Source organism: Planococcus citri, chromosome 2 (assembly GCF_950023065.1).
Source record: "Planococcus citri chromosome 2, ihPlaCitr1.1, whole genome shotgun sequence".
NCBI classification, from domain to species: Eukaryota; Metazoa; Arthropoda; class Insecta; order Hemiptera; family Pseudococcidae; genus Planococcus; species Planococcus citri.
Window position 1 is genome coordinate 21,871,815 of NC_088678.1, and position 19,607 is coordinate 21,891,421.

The 19,607-nt window shown below is 36.3% G+C and overlaps 2 protein-coding genes across 3 annotated transcripts in view; one reads left to right on the forward strand and one right to left on the reverse strand.

Moving 5' to 3' along the window:
• LOC135835012 (uncharacterized) overlaps positions 1 to 19,607 on the forward strand; it is a 97,494-nt gene that overhangs the window by 20,035 nt on the left and 57,852 nt on the right. The gene's annotated exons all lie outside the window — the stretch shown is intronic.
• On the reverse strand, positions 10,145 to 11,095 carry LOC135835013 (uncharacterized). The gene has a single exon (XM_065349061.1). The coding sequence runs from the start codon at positions 11,093 to 11,095 to the stop codon at positions 10,145 to 10,147; it is 951 nt and encodes a 316-aa protein (XP_065205133.1).

The following is a 19,607-nucleotide window of genomic DNA, read 5'->3' on the forward strand; positions in this document are numbered from 1 at the left end:
TAAACTGTGTCTGTCACAAACACTGGTTTTGAACAGTGTCTATCACAAACACTGGTTTTGAACAGTGTCTGTCACTACCACTGGTTTTAAACTGTGTCTGTCACAAACACTGGTTTTGAACAGTGTCTGTCACTACCACTGGTTTTAAACAGTGTGTGTCACTAACACTGTTTCTTTACAGTGTTTGTCTTTGAACCGTGTTTGTCACAAACACTGGTTTTGAGCTATGTCTGTCACAAACACTGGTTTTAAACAGTGTCTGTCACTACCCCTGGTTTTAAACATTGTCTGTCACTACCACTAGTCTTAAACAGTGTGTGTCACAAACACTGAATTTAAACAGTGTGTGTCACAAACACCGGTTTTAAACAGTGTCTGTCACAAATACTGGTTTTAAATAGTGTCTGTCACTACCACTGATTTTAAACAGTGTTTGTCACAAACACTGGTTTCAGACAGTGTCTGTCACTACCACTGGTTTTAAACAGTGTGTGTCACTAACACTGTTTCTTTACAGTGTTTGTCTTTGAACCGTGTTTGTCACAAACACTGGTTTTGAACAATGTCTGTCACTACCACTGGTATTGAACAGTGTCTGTTTCTAACACTGGTTTTGAACAATGCCTGTTACAAACACTGGTTTCGGACTGTGTCTGTCACAAACACTGGTTTCAGATTGTGTCTGTCACAAACACTGGTTTTGAACAGTGTCTGTCACAAACACTGGTTTTAAACATTGTCTGTCACTACCACTAGTCTTAAACAGTGTGTGTCACAAACACTGGTTTTATACAGTGTCTCACACAAACACTGGTTTCAGACAGTGTCTGTCACAAACACTGGTTTTGAACAATGTCTGTCACAAACACGGGTTTTAAACTGGGTCTGTCACTACCACTGGTTTTAAACAGTGTCTGTCACCACTACTGGTTTTAAACAGTGTCCGTCACAAACACTGGTTTTAAACAGTGTCTCTCACAAACACTGGTTTCAGACTGTGTCTGTCACAAACACTGGTTTTGAACAATATCTGTCACAAACACTGGTTTTAAACTGGGTCTGTCACTATCACTGGTTTTAAACAGTGTCTGTCACCACTACTGGTTTTAAACAGTGTCCGTCACAAACACTGGTTTTGGACGGTGTCTGTCACAAACAAGTGTCTGTCACTACCACTGGTCTTAAACAGTGTGTGTCAAAAACACTGGTTTTAAACAGTGTGTGTCACAAACACTGGTTTTATACAGTGTCTCACACAAACACTGGTTTCAGACAGTGTCTGTCACAAACACTGGTTTCAGGCAGTGTCTGTCACAAACACTGGTTTTAAACAGTGTCTGTCACCACTACTGGTTTTAAACAGTGTCTGTCACAAACACTGTTTTTAAACAGTGTCTGTCACAAACACTGGTTTTAAAGAGTGTCTGCCACAAACACTGGTGTTAAACAGTATCTGGTTCAAAAACCGAATTTGAACGTTGTCTGTTTCGAACAATGATTTTTGATATGGTGTCTGTTTCCAACTATGGTTTTTGAAATGGCATCTTTTTCAAACGTTGGACCCTAACTTGGGTCTGAACACTCCCACCTATTGAAGGGGTCTGTCTCAACCACAGGTCCTAACTTGGATCTGAAAACACCCAATGATTTAAATAGTGTCTGTCTCAACCACAGTTTCTTTTTACTGATTGAAACAGTGTCTGTTTCAAACACCGGTCTTAACTTGTGTCTGAAAACACCAGCTGATTGAAAAAGTGTTGTGTCTCAAACACACGTCCTTACTTTGGTCTGAAAACTCCCAGTGATTTGAATAGTGTCTGTCTCAACCTCTGCACCTTGCTTCTGTCTGGATACGCCCACTGTTCGGATCAGTGTCTGTTTCTAACACAGGACCTAACTTTGGTCTGAGAAGTGCAGTTTCAATTTTGAATTGGTATTCGTGTTCAGAGACATCGAGTTATGCGACATGGTTACCTCAGTTATCAAAATTGATTTTTTCAACAAAAATGCTGTTTTTACTCGTTCTCTCCAGTTTTTCTAATTGTTGACCACGTCTCACCCAAAATTATTTTCTGAAAAAAATATTTTTTTGTGGATGAAAAACACGTTTAAAAATGCCAGTTTTGTATGTTGGTGTGCTCATTAATTTATCATCATACCTAAAGTCAATAAACAAAGTCAAAAAACACCATTTTAAGGGGAAATCATGGGTGATAGCCGGAAGGGGTATACATTTTTTGAGGAATTACCAGCATAAGTGCCTATACGACATACTAAAAAATTGCATAAAAATGGTTCACATGGAGCTGGAAAAAAATTGTATATCTCTATTTCACAAGAAAGGGCAATATCTTAAAAATGAAGGGGTCTGGGGGTCTAAAATTTTGCCCGTAAAGTTTTCTCGATGGAACCTATCTACCATGGAGATATCAATCCCAAAGTTCTCGGGGGTCAAATCACCCCATTTTTATCTCTCTATGGCTTTTTTGATTAATAAGTAATCACTGATCAACTGCATAATTTAAGGTTGGGGAATAACTAAGTATACCTACCAAGGGAGTAAATTGCTTTAATGAAAATAACGAATTTTCGAATTCTCAAAACAGCTTTAAAACAAAAAGCAGACTTGTTCGTTTCAAACAAAAATTCTTTCATCGTCACGCTACCTATTCTGGAAAATTTTCATTTTTTATAGCATCAACATTATTTCAGCCTATTGAATTTTTTTTCACATTTTTCGAATTTTTTCTCCACTTCTTTATCGCATCACAGGCATAGCGCATAAAATTGAAAAATACCAAATTAGAAACACGAGTTTCAGAACAATAGCCTATTTTACCTTCACACTAAATTTTAATTTTCCAAAAAATACTCTTGTGACCTAAAACTACACACTAAACTGCGACTAGTATAATTATTTTCCAAGGGAAAGAACGCAATTATACATTTATTCGATGAAAAACATTTATACTTAATCCTTATTCTCCCTCGAATTTAAATTTCCTTTGATTATTTACATTCCTCTCGATGAGCGAAAAAAAAAGGTACATAAAAGAAATACTTGCTTTTTTTTGTCTAAAAAAAGGAAAATCAACGTTCTATCGCATTTTAAGTATACTCTATATCTTCTAATTAAAAAAGGGAAAACCCTTTTTATTTCAGATCAAAAGTGAGCATCATTTCCTTTTTACGAAAATAGAAACATAATATTTATCATTGGTACGAGTAGATTGAAAAAGAAAGAAAAAAAAAGCCTCACTTTTTAAGACACTTTTACGTACACGCAGATCAAGATAAGGTAACTTCACGGTGTTATGTTTGTTTTCTCGCTATCTTAAAGAAACTCGAATGAAAAAAGAAAAAAAAACACGTTTTTATTTTTTAATCTACATCTTTTTCAAAACCGTTAAGGAAAAGGGAAAAAAGGGTCTATTTTTATCGATATTTTTTCCTCGGTTGGATATATTTTTTAATTTTTATTCATCGACGAAATGTAGTATTTGTATTATTCGAATTGGATAACTATAGCATCGCGCAATTAGATTTTCGCGAATAAATTAATAAAGTTTTGATTGAATTTTTGAGCCTGTGTATTTTTCAACGGTGTGAATTAAGAATACGCGGATTGTTCCCAGCAGGAAATTGGATTTATAGGAAAAAATTTCTCAATAGCGTACGTGTTTTTGAACGAACTCGAGTTATTAAATTCTCGATGATGATGGAAAAAGACTATCCTTTTTTTTTTTTTTTTTTTGAAAAAGTATTCCGCGAGTTGTCAACGACGGGGATTTTTTTTAATCAAAAGAAATTTCTCTATGTGTGCTGACAAACTGATGGATTATTCGAATACCGCGTCAATTTCCTTCCAGCCGATCAAGTTTAATGAAGTTGCACGTAAATTATAATTTGCGACCCGGACACGTCGAAACGATCCGGCCAAGCATAAAAACACTAAAAGTTGAGTTTACCAGATTAATTCGCAAAGTAGGTATCACGTTTGTAGAGTCTGGGACAGAGATGAATGTCAAACTATTTGAAGAATTTTTGAGTCGAAATAATCGCGTAGTAGAAAAGGGTAGGTAAAGGTATTTAAGGTATCAATTAACAAAAGGGTATAGATACAAATATTTGTACATCGTCGTCGTGCGAATGGTGAGAAGAAAGAAGAGCGAGGAAAAGGGTGAGAAAAAAATACTTCCCAGATCGCGTGTCGCTACCATACCAAAAAAAAGAAAAAAAAAGGTAAATACCACGATCATTCGGTAATCTTGAAAGGATTAAAATTTCTCCGGTTCCAGTCCATTTCACTCGCTAGGGTATATTTTGCGAAAGGATTTATAAAATAAATGTAAGGATTTCAGGAGATTTCCATTGGTAAAACGTTGTCGGTTGGTTACATCGACCTGGATTCTTATTCTGGTGCTGTCGTTTAGATACTACGTATTCTCGGGTAATTTATAATTACCGCTTTTCTTGCTTTTTTTTATATACGTACTCGGACGCGCGGTTATTCGGTATTTATTATATTGATTGCTCGACATCGGTTTCCTGTTTCCTTTTCGTAACGTCAAAATTTACGATCGCTGTTTATTTAGATTTTACGCCGCTTTATAAATATATAGTATCGGCTATAAAATGGAGAAAAAAGTTCCAAAGTTATGATAATTCGTCAAGGATACGGTTTTTTTTTCTCGTTCTCTTTTCTCTATGTCAGAAAAGTAATCTCGTTTCGGAGGCTTTAACGATGGCGTAGTATTTTTTTTTCGTATACTTTTGCTAGGCGATTCGTCTAGATTCGGCCATAATATAGGTACCTAGACCTTCGTAGTGGGCATTTTTAAACGCGCGTAATAAATTTCAAAAACGAAATAAAGAGCGGATTTTCTTTGAAAAATAACCGAATTAACGGATAGCATCGCAATTAACCTCCAATACTTTGAAGAATATTTCTTTCTATTGTTATACGAAGAGATGATGGGTTTTTTTTCGACGCAAATTCGAGTACATAGGCCAAGGATTTACGAGAAGTTGCTTTGGGTTTTGAAAAAGAAAACCACTAAAACCGTCTCGAGTGTTTGGATGTGAATTGAACTGGAATCGAGTTTAAGAGAAAATCATGTTTCAAAATCATATTATGTGTAGGTAGATGAAAAAAATGCTGGAATTTATTTCTTGATTTTTGGAGAGTTATTAAAATTCAGAAATCGAATGTTTTTGTACAATAAAATTGACAAAAATTTATTCATCAACAAACGAATACCTACCAAACAAATATCAATTAAGCAATTCTCTAACGAAAAAGTAAAATTTTTGGAAGTGTTTCAAATAGTTTCAAAATATGGGTTCAAAACTGATCCAAAATTGCAGCTTTTTTCCTCAGTGAAACAGCCGGTTCATTAAATTCTCACTATCGGAGATCGAGTCTGGCTCTCAAGGTCATTGAACTGTCTGACTGACCTCAATTAAGATCACTGGCCTACCGGTCTAGTCTCTCGTGGTCGCCTGTCCTCATGGCTGGCTTCTTAAGGTCATTGACCTGTCTGTCTAGATTCTGAAGGTCACTGACCTTCCACCTGTTTATCTTTCCAAGGTCGTCCGTCTTCCTGTCTGACCTCTCAAGGTTACTTACTTTTTGGTATACCTTCCCAACGTCATTTATATGCTCGTCTGGTTTCCTATGAGGTCATTGACCCGTCTGACTGACCTCTTAAAATCACTGACCCACCTATCTAGCCTCTAATGGCCGTCTGTCTGCCTATGTGGGCTCTCGAGGTTGCCAAATATCTGCCAGGCTTCTTAAGGTCATTGACCTGTCTGTCTGACCTCTGCTGGTAATTGACCTCTTATCTGGTTAGCTTCTCAAGGTGGTCTGTCTTCCTGTCTGGCCTCTCAAGGTCACTAACTTTTCGATATGCCTTCCCAAGGCCACATGTATGCCTGCTTGGCTTCTTAAGGTCATTGATCCGTCTGACTGGCCTCTTAAGATCACTGACCCTCCTATCTAGTTTCTCATGGTCATCTGTTTGCTTGTCTATCTATGCTCTCTAGGTTGTCTAGGTACCTGTATGACCTTCTAAGGTCATTGACCTGTCTGTCCAAACTCCTGAAGTCACTGACCTACCTGTCTGGCCCCTCAGTGTTGTCTGTCTAGCCTCTCGAGGTTGCCTGAGTGCCTTTTTAAGGTCAGTGACCGGTCTGCTTGGATTCCCCAAGGTCACTGACTTACCTGTCTACCTTCCCTAGCTCGTTTGTCTGTCCATCTGGCTTCTTAAGGAGGTCATTGACCTATCTATCTGGATTACCAAGGTAATCTACAATAGTAGTAGGCGGGTCACTTTGGGGGTCCTAGACTTTCCGGCGCCAACCCAAAGTGTCCCGTCTACTTTTTTTTTTTTTTTTTTTTTTTTTTTCAAATTTTTTTTTTGCATTTTTATTTTTTATATTTTTTTTACATTTTTTATTTTTTATATTTTTTTTATATTTTTTTATTCTTTATATTTTTTTTTACATTTTATATTTTTACAATTATAAAAATTAACAAACTTATAAACTTAAGAAGATTGGTGTAACGTTAAGAATACTGATTTTCCACGCAGATCTGTGTAAGTGATGCGAAGATTTTTTTCTTCTTTCCAAGCCTGCAACTTCTCATCTGTATCGAATAGGTGAGTATATCGAGAAGGTAAGTGAAACAGATATTCATCTGTCTCGACAACAACTGATTGTCCGTAGACAGTTTTGCATTTGAAAAACGTTTTAACATTGAAAGTAGTACCAATGGTAAAGTTGGTAAATTTTTCAAAGGGCTTCTTCTCGTTGACATCATTAAAGTTCTTGATAGAGACGTCCATCGTGTATGAGTGTCAGATGTATAATGACTCTGAGATGTTGGTGTAGCTCTACTTATACATTTCTGAAAGTGGTGGGGGTAATTTGTGGAACTAATCGGAATCGTTGTCTTCTTCATCCATACTGAAGTAGCCTGCATCATGGTACTTGATGTATAATTCTATCAAGTGCTCAATTATAATATTGGGCAGTGGTAGTTGTAATATTTTCAATAGCGAGTTAATGTTGTCGATTATTTTATCTGCAGCTTGCAGTTGAAGAGCCATTGGATGGTAGGTTATTTTAACAGGACTAGCTGCACAATCAATTTGCACTAGTGAAGTCATTGAAGCTAGTTCTACTAAGTTTGGCATACTAATTAAGAATGACTTGTAAGTGACTAAACACTCGTATTTATGACTAGGCCTTTGGGTATTTGCAAGGGTGGGGGAGGCAGTAGTGGCATAAGACACAGTAATCGCTAGCACAAGTATAGGAAATTGTGCAGAATTTTCGCTTACACCACTTGCAAAATTTACAGCATTTGCAATCACACCTGTTACAGTATCCGTTTTCACAGGCTACCTTATACTCTGGTGTTTTCCTACGACAACGAGGGCAAACTGAACAGTCACAATCTGAACGTTTGTCTGCATAACAAAGATTGCATGCAAAATAACCCCCACCAATACCACCCCCACCGCCACAACAACCACCATCATCACTGTCTTCCGAGCTGCTACCACACCCCAGACAGTCTGATTCTGAACTTACTTCTGGAACCAACTCTTCCAGTTGACTTTTTAATGTATTTGGTAGATGTAAAGAATTGATATCCTCTACTGACTCGATACAATCAATAATTTTATTACCACACAAAAGTAGTAACGAACTTGGTTGATACAGAGGCATGCAGGAACTGCAACGTGTTGTCGGTACAAAAGCCATGATCATAAATGAGCTTCAGATGTTATTGTACTTGTATTTATAGCCCTGAAAAGGGTTTTTTTTTTGTTGTGGTGGGGATAACTTGGTACACAGTGCTAATCTTCAGCTTCAGAATCAAAATCGAAATGGAATATTGGAATTAAGGACAATAGCCAGTGTAGTGTCTTTTATAGATGTTTGGGATAGCATTTGCAGTTTGGGCATTCAGGGTGTTTACGTCTTCTCTTCAGTTCTTCTTCAATGAGACGTTGTTGTAATTTCTTTCGATGAAGCCACTCCATATAGGTTACACATTTGCAGTAGCAGATGCAAAAAGAACCACACACCCGACAAGCTAGACCATCAACAACAGTAGTAATCATAGCAGTATTGAAACAATGCTTCAGACAACAATAATCACCACCAGCTTCCCAATCGAACGGATGCAGCTCTTGAATATCTATATTATGAGAACGTCTGAAGAGTCGTACGCATAACAAGAATAATTCTACAATAGCCATGATGATAGCACGAAAACGAGATGTGTTCGCCATGGTTGCTAGAGATGTAATGACGACCAACTGTTAGTGTGGTTGTATTTATACTTTTTTTGGTATGATTTGCGCATGCGCAGGAAGCCTAACCGAAAACCTGAAATTTTTCATATATATCCACTTGGAAATATCAACTACCAGATAATCTTTTTCTGAAGAAGGGGAATCCCAAACAAATTCACACAGATCTGCAAATAAAGCAGAGGACATACCAAAAATTTGTTCAGAATGAAACTGTGCAATATCAGTTTCAGACTGTTGGAATAGAACTGCATAATTGAGAGGCCAACTTAGATCTGAAGGTAATTCTCTGTACGTTTTGCACAAGTAAATGCAGGAAACATTCTGTTGTTTAATGAGACGCTTAAGAGATTTACAAGCAGCTATATTTTCCAGAATTACCACTGAATTTGGTGGCAGTGGTTTTGGTAAGTCTCCTATATCGGTGAAAGTCAACACATTTTGGTCCAAATTGAAAATATTTGGTTTTGTAGAACATATGAAGATCTGGCCATAGTATTTTTTGAATCTCAATATTTTTTGCAGCACATTTTCCTGAATCTCTCTATCAACAGATCCTAATACAGCAGCACGTAGAACAGAAGGTATCTGTACCGAACCCATTTTAATAATGAGCAGTAGCAGCATCCATACCTCTATTTATAGTTAAAATTTTGTTTTTTGTAACTCTTGAGTGTAAAACTTTCCACTGATTATTTCACCATCCAAAGCTGTTATGGTATATGTTATGGGTACTGTATAGTGTACCTTATCAATTATAAAAATTTCTTTTGTCCATCTTCTCGAGTACTTATTTGCAAATGTATATCTGTAAGCAATTATTCGAACACGATCGCCTATTTTAAGTGTAGGTTTTGGTAATTTAAATTTTTTTAACCCGTACAAACGTTGATAAACTACTGGTTCTGTTTTTGTTGTAACAGAAGCAGGAGTCATACCTATAGATCTATGTATGTCGTGTTTATTATATTCGTTAACAAGCTTTGGTAGAATTTTTATCCAATGATGATTTTGGTTAACTTCGAAATGTAGCTTCATTTTCTCATTTAATGTTCTGTTAAATCTTTCTACCATGGCTGCTTTGATCTCAGTGAATGTATGGTACATGGTAATGTTATATTCCTTCAACAATTTTTTGAAAGTAGAATTTACAAATTCTTTACCACGATCAATATGCAGCAATTTAGGTTTTCGATTAGGTCTTTTGGCCTTGAGTATTTTTCGAAATGCTTCAGTAACATCTTTGGCAGACTTTGATTTCAGAGGTATACACCAAGCATATTTGCTAAAACAGTCTATAACATTCAGAATATTGGTGTAGCCATCATTTTCTTTTTTATACTGTGTCATGATTAATAAATCAGCTTGCCAAATGTGATCAATACCTTTGGTGATGATTTGGCGCGTTTTAAATTTTTTAATCACAGGTTTGTGCAATTCAAGAGCTAAATCCATTTTTCAAATATCAAAGTTTTGAAATCATATGTATTTATGTAGAAACTTCAAACACAAATGACCACAAATGACTTGACTTAATTTTTGATCTTGCTCATAATTATAAATTACCTTGGCTTTCTTTCCAAAGTAAACAAGTAGTTCAGCTGGTGGGGCAACACCAAAAGAGTCATAATATTCTACATTTTGACCACGTTTCACATATGCAACCCAATGAGTACCTGGACCAGAGCTTGAATCTAAATTCACAATAGCAGATTCATTATTTAAAATTTTTGTTGGTAACTTATCACGCATGAATACACCTCTAAAGAAAGGTATTTTTAATTGAATGGCATACTCTGTCAATTCCAAATTATTCAATGGAGTAGCTTTTTTTTTTTTAGAAGTTCATCCAAAAGACCATTACCTTTAGGTTTCTTGTTAATGTAAACACCTTCACCACTTTTTGGTTTTTTATTGATGTAAACACCTGAACCTTTAGGTTTCTTATTAATGTAAACACCTTCACCACTTTTTGGTTTTTTATTAATGTAAACTCCTGAACCTCTAGGTTTCTTGTTGATGTAAACACCTTTGCCATCTTTTTCCTTACTTTTGAAAAGATCAACAAGAGCAGAAACAGCACCTATGGCTGCAGGACCATACTGAAGCATTGTTTTAAGGTAACCTCCAGACTTGACCTTTTCAACCTGAGCAGCTGATAATCTAATGGTTTTCTTACCACTGCCACCTTTTTTAAGATTTGCAATCTGACTTTTTGTTAGTGGTAAGTAGGACTCACTCATCACAGATTCTTTGGTACGTATAGTACTAACTTTTAAGGAAACACCTTTCTGTGCCTGTACAGCTGCTGCAAGTTTTTCTTGCTCTGCTGGTTCCAGAGATACAGGGTACTTTGTTAGCAAGCCAGCACCTAAAGCTCTTTTAGCTTTCATGGCATTAGTTGTTAACCATGCTACTGCTTTTTCTCCCAACCCTGCATCATCTGCCAACACACGTTTCCAAGCTCCTTCTTGTAAATCATAATCAGCAGCATGACGATCATCCAAATTTTTAGACTTTGAATACGCTATATCGTGATTCATAGCTAATTCATCAAGTTTATTTGTTGGTTGGCTGCCTGCATTCAATCTCTTTTCAAGCTTGGTACCAGGACCTAAATAATTGTAGCCAGGCATATGCATTTCAAATGGTAAATTATTAATCATAGAATTGATAATACCTCTGCCATAAATAGGACTAGAAGTACCTACGGGCTCAGGCATTACCTCCATGCATCTTAGATATCTTTGATAACGATAATCCATTTTAAAATAATGAATTTTCTTCTGCTCATAAGTCTATATAACGTTTTTCAAAGTTCTTTGAATTCCTGAATAATGTTGACTATTTCATTGAGTAAAATAGGATTTGTGTTGCCAGATTGTATTTCACCCCACAAATGACACAGTCTTTCAACTAATTCATCAACAGTATTCCAATGAACATACTCCACAGGTTGCCCTGTATTAAATTTACGCAATCCAGAACCTTTTTTAAGATCTTCATCCTCATAAAATGAGGTATCATAGAATTCATCATCTTCATCTTCAGTTTCAGTTTCTTTTATTACAGACAGAGGTTGTTGTTGTTGTTGTTGTTTAATAATGTGGTACTTTACTAGCATTGGCCTGATTAAGGTTCTATACTTGTTAGTATTTGTAGCTTTATAGTATGGGCTATGTCTATCATTTTTACGCCTATAAGCATAAGAACGTAACACAATTTGTTCATAATTGCTCAAATCTCTAGCATCATAATGTTGAGGATTTTCAGCAGTGAGTAATTCCCAAAGACCAGGAGTACCTTTATACAAGCTTTGATCTGATTCCAAAAGAATATTGTTATCAGGTGTGATTGTTAATTGGGAATTACCAACAAATAAACCTCTATTTTCAATTCTTACACCAAAGTGTTTATCAATATTTTTACCTGGTTTTAATAAGTCATTCAAAATGAAAGGAATACCTTTGTCTCCCTGCACTTGTATAGACTTTGTCATATTTTCATTCAAAGTTTGCAATGATTCTGTAATTGGTTTAAACCTTTCTTCCAACTGAATACGTTTGGTTAGTTTACCAAATTTCATTTCTTCAAACTTTTGTTTCAGAGCTCTACCAGATTCCAAATAATCTCTGATTGTTTTATCATCCATTATAATTAGAATATCAACAGGCTCATGGACCTCTATTTAACGATTTTCATCTAGTTGGTTGAAAACCCAAAGTAATTGCAATTTGTTCACCCTGAAAATCAACCAACCTATCATTTTGATCAACAACTCTCAAATGCAGCTGATAAATGCTATCTAGTCTCACAATAGGATAATAACACAACGTAATTGGTCTTTCAATGATTTTCTCACCACTTTCAACTTTTAATGGAAATTCATAAAGTGTATTGTCATTACGCTTCAGATTATCAACATTGCATTTAATCAAATTGCATTTAACTTTGATGGTGTGCACAGTAAAAATCTGCACAGGTAAATCTGAACGATGCAGTTCATTGGGAGCCAAAAGTCTAGGACTAAAGCCCAATGTTCGACCAATTGAGTTTGCAGGTCTGAAATCAATATGCAAAGGACTTTTGATTTCCATTTTGAATGTGTTCTTATTTAACCTCAAGAAGGTACCACTGTTTTTAATTTTATCCAAATTTTCAATATATTTAACAATATCTTGAATCTCATATGTACCAGTGGGTACAGTAAAGGGATATACTCCTTTTGTCTTTTTTGGAAGGTCGTAAGTGAGACTTTCAGCATTGGCATTGATAATATTATTGTTTGTGTCTCTGATCTCTATAAACTCAGCCTGAGGAATTTCATTATCCTTATCCACATCCACATCCACAAAAGTTATATTGTTATTCACTTCCGATATGTTGGGTATGTTGTTATAAGTCACAAAACTTTTCAAACAGACCTCGTAAGGTCCATTCAACTTGATACCATCTGCATATTCAAAATCAAAAATTGAAGAAGTTTCAGTCAATGAAATCTGAAATGCCATCTTGAAAAAATAAAATATCGAAAAAACTTCATTTGTCAATTCTATGTGATAACTTGGTTGTTCAGAGGATTGTAAACTGCTTTACAATCCATAATCATGAGTAGGTGTACCATTCCTTTATCAGGAAACCCATCATCTCGAAAATTGAAATGAATTTTTGTATTTATCAAAGAATCTTTGATCACTTCAGGTTGATGAGAACAGTCAATAATGATCATCGGAAAATCCGTTAGGAATGTGATGTAATCACAGACTGGATCTTCTTCTGGTCGATTGTAGTAAGATTTGGGAAATGCTTTAAACATTTCAAAAATATTACCACATTTATTTTCTGTGTACTTGATGTTCAAACGATCTTTAGGATATAACCAGTAGTTATTGATTTCCAACTGCACATTTTCAACATTTAGTAAATCAAATCTACCCATTTGTTTGTCAAGTTTTCCCACAACATCTTTTTGGAAAGCTATTATAGCATACTTGACTTTAGAATGAGAAACGGGAACATCCCACGTATATTCAGTAGTACCAACAGGTAATGTTGTGCTTTGATACAACCAATGACGAAAATACATTGTATAATTTGTACTGGTCAACACTTCTTTGCGAAGTTTGGCTTCTTTATCAATTCTCAGTTTTATGTGGCGCATACGCCAAATAATGTCTGTGAATTTGAAAGAAACTTGGTATTTTGTACCCTCCTTTGAGTAAAAACAATTATTGTCAGACGATGTACTGATATGAAAAATCAATGTTTGAGGTATACGAACAAGACATTTACGATAATCTTCAAAACAACCCATCAATTCAGAAAGAGGTTTAATAATTGTAAAGTACCCTGAACTATTGATTAGACTTTTTGCTCCTTGATAAATATTCCAACCAGAAAGACTTTGAGCCATATTTGGTCTGAATGAAGCAAGACCTTTCATGGTTGTTGAAATACCTGGTTTACGAATATCATCAACTTTATGTTCGCCAACTTTGTATTCAATGAATTCAAATCGATGTAAAATACCATTCAAATCAAAATCAATTTTACTTGTATCAATGTTGGTGACAGCTGTAGCAGTACCATCTGTGGCTATAGTATTTACACTGATTTGACCAGTAAACACAAGTCTACTTTCACAAGGTAAAGTAATGATATCTTCATTATAAACTGTAATGGGAAACTCCCCACCTGGCTGGTTAATGTTCTCAGATGAAGGAGGTCTATAGTCATAAAAATCATAACGTTCAAAGAAATTGTCATAATTTTCATTAGCAGGTGCCATAGTAATGATAATAACTTATCAGTGTTAGGTACCTCTATGTATAGTTTTTTTGAACCAATTTCCTATGTACCTTATCAAATTAGGTCTCAGGTATTTATACTTTCTTCAAACTTCTTTTTATACTTGCATTCATCACTCTCAACATCAATAACCAGAAAACCAAACTGTTCACGCCAACAATTGTTACACATTGAACGGAATTTCTCAAAAGTGACATCTGTGATGTATTCAGTATAAACTTGACGCAAATTCACTAAATCCTGCCTAAACAGTATAATGTAATTGAAATTTTCACGTATGCCACTCTTTTTTGGTATTTTTGTGTAAGCTTGACTCAAGTAAAAACAAGAAATATTACGATGTCTGCCTCTGAGGAAAAAATTAGCAACTTTATCTTGCTTTTCAGTCAGTACATCATCAAAAATCACAATGGAATCCATTTCCAAATCTTCAGGTTCAGGGAGTGATTCAACTTGTAGTTCTTGGATATTAATCATTTGCTTTCGACTTTTCTTATTTTTATTGTGCCCAGCTATGAGTTCACGCAGTGTTCCATACTTTTCCTGGTAACTCGTTTTCGAGCATAGATACAAATTTTTGTATGGTCTCATGTGTACCAGCATGGTAAGAAGTAAGTTTGATTTTCCAGACCCACTAGGTCCAAACATACCGCAACGGATCACATCAGGAAACATTTCTACTTTACGTTGTTTTTTCTTAACTTGATTGTCGAAATTAATCACTGTTATCGAATTTTTCAATCTACGTTTATCCATTGCCAGCTGTAATATAATTCTTCAACGTTTCACTAAGCAATGTAACCATAAGGAACTGTGTCGAAATTATCACAAATCACACGTTTATCAAAGTTGAAACCAAACTTCTTTGTCTGATCTGTGTTAACCAATTGCTTAGTCTTCACATCTCGAACAATATTCTTATCAACAGTGATCACGTTTGGAAATTCCTTATCAATCATCAGTTCCATAACCGATCCGGTGATTTTCTTCGCATTGGTATAGTGTAGAGTGAAACCTTTCACCTTGAGACATTCTTTACCAGTGTTTGTCTTGTAGTAGTAAGATTTAGGACCTGAGGCTATGAATTTGGTAATGTAACCTCCTTTCAGCTCATCAGTCCACTCACCCAACAAGTCACCAGTTGTCACGGTATTGGTTCCATCATCTACATATACAATTGAGTCAGTGTCGCAATAAAGAACTGCTTCATTTAATTTTGACAACTGATCGTAAAGTCTAAGCCGGGCATTAGCAGTTGTGAAAGCTGCAACGTAAATATTGGTCTTATAGTTGCGTTCAACATATTGATCTTTGAATTTGTAATTCACTTGAACCATTTCCTCAGACAATGGAAACACGTGAACATTTGTCAGCTTATCGTCCAGGAGAATTTTATAGAAACGACATGGATCCGTTAAGTATTCGGTATTACCCATGTTGTCTCGCTGTCCAAATTTACCCCAAAGTGAATTGAGGCATAATTTGGCCACAGCCCTTCTTCCTGGATTATAGGCAATTTTGTCAATATCCAAATCAATACCTTGATCACATTTCACAGCTGCGACATAAGCTTCTTTGGTTGGATATGAGTGCTCACTAGATTCCAATTTCACTTTCAAGAAATAGGTAATGTAGTCTTTCCACAAATCAGTTGATTTGTCAAAATGCCACACTTCGTATGTTTCCAGCACTTCATAACCCATCTCAATAGCTTTGTTCATTTCTCGAGTGGACCAAGTACCTACAAATTCACGTTCTGCATCTGTGTGGGTACACCTAGGCTGATTATCAATGGCACATTTCACGCATATAGTGAACAATAATTTTTCACTCTTACTCATCTGTACACGACATGGAAGAACCGGAATGTAGAGATCACGAGGTGGTAGGACTTTGCATTTAACAAATCCAAACCAATTCGGATCGTAACATGGCGGATTCAAAATCTTCATCGGATGTCCAACTGGATACGGATCATAATACATTACGGTCGGATACAGTGAACAGACATCTATATACTTGATTTTTCCATCAACACCATCAACTGTCTTCTTTAATTTGAAGACTTCTGTACGCCCACCAAAGAATGCATCTCGTGGATTTAGTGGCTCTATTACTTGGTTGTTGATCAAGTAACAGTTCTTAGAGTATTCTCGAGTTTTTTTCCATTTACATTCCCACATCTCAACTACAGTGTACCCAGCTCTTTGAAGCTGTTCTGTTCTCTCCACAGTTTTCTGGTATAGATCACCCATGCATTCGTGATTCACCCTGTTAGTGGTTTCTTCATCGAAGCAATCAGGACATCCATGCCAGAAACAACCGTGGAATTGGTAAACTGTGTTGGATGTGGAATCAAAGCCATCAACTTTAGCTCCACATATTCGTTTCTCACCTCCATTGCTAGCGTGAACAATATTAGGATTGTCAAATGAGTTTAGCCAAGATATTGAAACCTTAGAAAACTGATCGTGAAACTCCTTGTTGTCCACTGCTATTGTATTAGGCTTCAAGTATTTACTTCTATACAAAGCCATACAATCACTAGCAATGGTGGTATAACAGAATGGATCCAAATTGCCACTATCCAAAAAGTCCTCCCTGAATTTCAAGCATCCACGTCGCAGAATATCAACATCTGAACTACAATACTGAAACAATTCACTTTTCAAATCGAACTGGTAATGTTCTTCAGTCTTTTGTTTGTGCCAGTTGAGGAAATCTTTGCGTGCTTCTGCTTTCATTCTGTCAGGACAGTAATAATGTGCAGCTGGAATGTCTCCCACGTAATTTTCATTTTCTTTTGTATTGAAGAGATGAGGAAAGTAACCTTTCTTCAACTCAGTCAATCCGAAAGTTTTTGGAAAATCTGCTAGTGGTGACGCAATAAAGTTGTGGCTGTCAATGATTCGTAAATTTAGTGGTCCAATCTTCAGCATCATCACCTTACTACCTGAAAAAATTGCTTCTGGCTCAATTGTATTCTTTATGCAATATTGCAAAATGAAATAACTATCGTAACCTCGGGCATAGTGTGCAATTGCAGTGTAGTCCTTGTGCTGTTTATCAACAAGCCATGCACAAAACTCTTCGTTCGAATCAAACCAACATATGTTGTTGTTGAAATCACGTGTAATTATCAAGTTAGGTACATGTTGGCCTGTTTCTTGTTGACACTCGTAATCGAAAAATATATATTTTTCGGTATAAGTGCAACGTTTGTTTTCCCTGTTACACCAACTGGGACCACAATTCTTACACTTATATGCACATCTACCACCCATAGCAGGAATGTCCTTCATGAAGCATTTATGTATAGCTGTATCAACGTGTTGTTTGCAATTCCCACACTCGGAGTAACCACATTTATGGTCTACATCTGAACGCTGAACAACATTGCTACAACCAATACATTTAAACTCTTCTTTGCAGACAGTCTGTTTATGGTTTTTCAGGCAGTCCTTGTTGACACAATATCGGTTGCAATCTATACAAAGAACACGTTTCACATCACTGTGTACAAGTTCATTGCATAGCTTACACTTTTTACCTCCTGTACAGTTTGGATGTTCATCTGGATTCTGATAACCTGAATTACAAAGTTCACAGTAGTATACACTACCATAAAACCCTTTCATCGAATTAATTGTGTCAAAATGATTACCATCCTTATACAGGTAGATTTTCATTTCTTTTTCAATACCACTATAAATTCGAGGGTTATTAACTATGGCTTCAATGACCACAATTTGAATATCCAGGTATTCCTCAACAAATTTCATGTTGGCTATGGTCAAACCATTTTCACATGTGAAACCATCACCAGCATACCTATCAACCAATTGATTGTGCAACTTATTGGTTAGTCTGTTTTGAATTGGCTTACCTTTTCGTGTATCCTTAATTTGAGAATCATTCAAAGTTTCGTCCAAAATTTTATCAGTATGATGAGTCATACCAACAATAACAGCTCGTAAACCACATAACTTGTCATCATTTTTGATTTGGTTGATGCTGGTCTTTGTATGTTTATTCTTGGCCAAATTCAAGATCTTTGTTCGGCCTTCACCCCGTGGAATTTTGATCGTTTGAACGTGGAACTTGCATGCAAAAAGATCCACAGTTTCATCCGAAGTCAAAATTTGTTCCAATTTTGCCTTCAATGATTCAACATGGTCGTTTGTTTGAAGACCTGTTCGAATCGGTTGATTTAGAGCAGGGTTTGTAACCTGAAGGTCAATGAAATCACCAGATATGAAACCGGATTTTGTCTTAGCATATTCCATCATCTCATTCAGTGCTCTTGAGATGAGATCAACTCTAGGTAGTTTTTCAATATTTTTCCTCAACGTAATTCTATAAGAATGTTCTGTTAGGCCAAACTTTGCTCTTATCAATGCATCAACAAGAGTAACATTGATATATTGTAAAGCTACAGTACCTGGAGGTAAATCTTCATCATCGTCGTCACTATTGGTATCATCAGCAGCAGCGTCAACTGTAGGAGCATTAGTATTGGATGTAGAAGCACTAGTGCTGGCAACATTACCACCTCCACCTCCACCAATATATACTCTTTCAGCTTCTTCTTCTTCTTCTACTGGTTGAATACCGTGATCTGGATTGCCATGATCTGAATCATCATCACCATCACTGCTATTGTCACTATCAGGGTTGTCATCATTTGGTCCACTGTCTGAATCATCGTCATTTGAATCATCCTCATCTGAATCATCGTCAGTCGAGTCATCTGAACTATCATCATCATTGGTTGAAATTGTTGAGGTGTTAGAGGAGGTACTTTCCGTATCATCACCACCACCACCACCACCATTCAACAAATCTTCCAAAAACTGATCCATTTCAATTTCATTTGGTTCAGCTGGTATCATATTCGGGTTGTTGTGTCCATGAATAATTTCACCGCCACCAGCCCTTGCGTTATGATATTTATCAAGGCGCTGGGGTCTGGTAGGTTTTCGGGTAACCAAATACTCCAGAGGATCCACTTCATTTGTAATTTTAATGCAAGGTTTTGGAAACTCTGGGTAATATTTGGGCATACCAGGTCGTGGAGCGTGAGGTCGATACTGCGGCACGGGTCTGCTGAAGATTTCTTTAATCTTATCAGCCCGAGATACCATAGGAGTATTCACAACTGGAGGGTCTATATACATCTCCACAGCATCGATCTCTAGCTCCACAACTTGTCTATGTGGTTCCAAAAACGGTGTTGGATCATTATTTGAACCGAAAAATATATCCAATACATTTCTCGGTTCAGGCTGTTCTTCTTCAATAAGGTTGGGTAAAAGATTCTCAGGGAATAACTCTTTAAGCAATCCTCGTTGAGGTTCAGGAATTGAGTCATCACCCAACTCCATATCCTCAAGAACTTGTTCAAGAGTATCTTCCTCTGGTACCTCTACCTCAACCTCCATCTCCATCTGTATTACTACCTGTTCTTGT